The sequence below is a fragment of the Fopius arisanus genome, unplaced genomic scaffold, assembly GCF_000806365.1.
Source record: "Fopius arisanus strain USDA-PBARC FA_bdor unplaced genomic scaffold, ASM80636v1 scaffold00103, whole genome shotgun sequence".
Classification (NCBI taxonomy): Eukaryota; Metazoa; Arthropoda; class Insecta; order Hymenoptera; family Braconidae; genus Fopius; species Fopius arisanus.
Genome location: NW_011887842.1, coordinates 133,183 through 134,453, shown reverse-complemented (window position 1 = coordinate 134,453; position 1,271 = coordinate 133,183). Strand labels below are relative to the sequence as shown.

General features: G+C 38.9%; 1 protein-coding gene across 1 annotated transcript; it reads right to left on the bottom strand.

Annotated features, from left to right (window-relative positions):
* Positions 1-2: 2 nt before the first annotated feature.
* On the bottom strand, positions 3-1,271 carry CysRS-m (cysteine--tRNA ligase-like protein, mitochondrial; the record flags this gene model as incomplete). The annotated part of the gene is made up of 2 exons (XM_011312547.1): positions 3-843; positions 1,108-1,271. Coding segments are annotated over 2 exons (1,005 nt in total), but the record flags the coding sequence as incomplete, so codon positions are not given.

The following is a 1,271-nucleotide window of genomic DNA, read 5'->3' as shown; positions in this document are numbered from 1 at the left end:
CAGTCACTCTGAAAATATTCAAATTTTTTCATAAGAGCCACTGCCTTCTCCATGGCCTCATGAGAGAAATCAATATTCGATCGATAATGAGTGCACAGGCACAACAATCTAAACTGATTTGCTGTGAAGTTCTCCAACAATTCCTTGATTGTAATGGTGTTCTGGAGGCTTTTGGACATTTTGTTGTCCTCTAGGTGGAGGAGACCTGAGTGAAGCCAGTAATTCACCCACTGGGATGTCTGATGATAGCAACAAGATTGCGCTTCTTCGTTCTCGTGATGAGGAAAGCTTAGATCGATCCCTCCACTGTGAATATCGATGTTGTCACCCAGGGTGATTGATGCCATTGCACTGCACTCTATATGCCATCCTGGTCTCCCTGGTCCCCAAGGACTGTCCCAAAAGGGCTCGTTGGTCTTTGCAGCTTTCCACAGGGCAAAATCAAAAGGCGAGAGTTTTGTGGATGCTGTGTTTACATTTTCATCTGGTTTTCGCAGTTTTCCATACGAGGGGCATTTTGAAGTGTTGAAGTAGATGGAACTGTCGGTGGACTTGTAAGCAAATTCTTTGGTAATGAGGTTGGAGATGAAGTTTATTATCTCTGGAATGTAGTCGGTTACTCGACAATAGAGATATGGGGGAAGAACGTTTAGTTGGGACATTTCTGATAGAAATTCCTGTTCGTAATGTTTGGAGAGGTGATGCCATGATGAGAATTTCGAAGAACCCTGCGAGTGCAGGATTATCTTGTCGTCTATGTTTGTGATCCCCATCACTGGGAGGACGGATATTGAGAAGAAGTTGGATAAAATACGACGGATTATATCGAAGCGGATGTAGGAACTGAAATACAAAATTCTCCATTACAATATCATTTATTATAAAAAAAAAAAGATAGGCAGTATTAACGGTAATACAAGTCAATGATTTAATTATTAAATTATTACAATTTATAATTCGGTGATAAGATTCAGAGATATTCATCTAAAATTCATGTAGAAAATAAATTGACTTGTTATCGTTCACCTCTGGGTACCCAATTATTTTATTATCAACAAATTATTAATGTAATCATAATTATTTACTGTAATTATAGTCAATGGTTACCAAGCATGTCCTATGTGAGCAGAATCATAAACAGTGGGACCACAAAGATACCAAGTGGCAGTTTTATAATTCTTCAGAATCAGTGGCACTTTTTTCTTGACAATTGGATTATAAACAGAAATTTCGGTTTCATAACCGACTGGCTTAACCCACACCGGATCCAC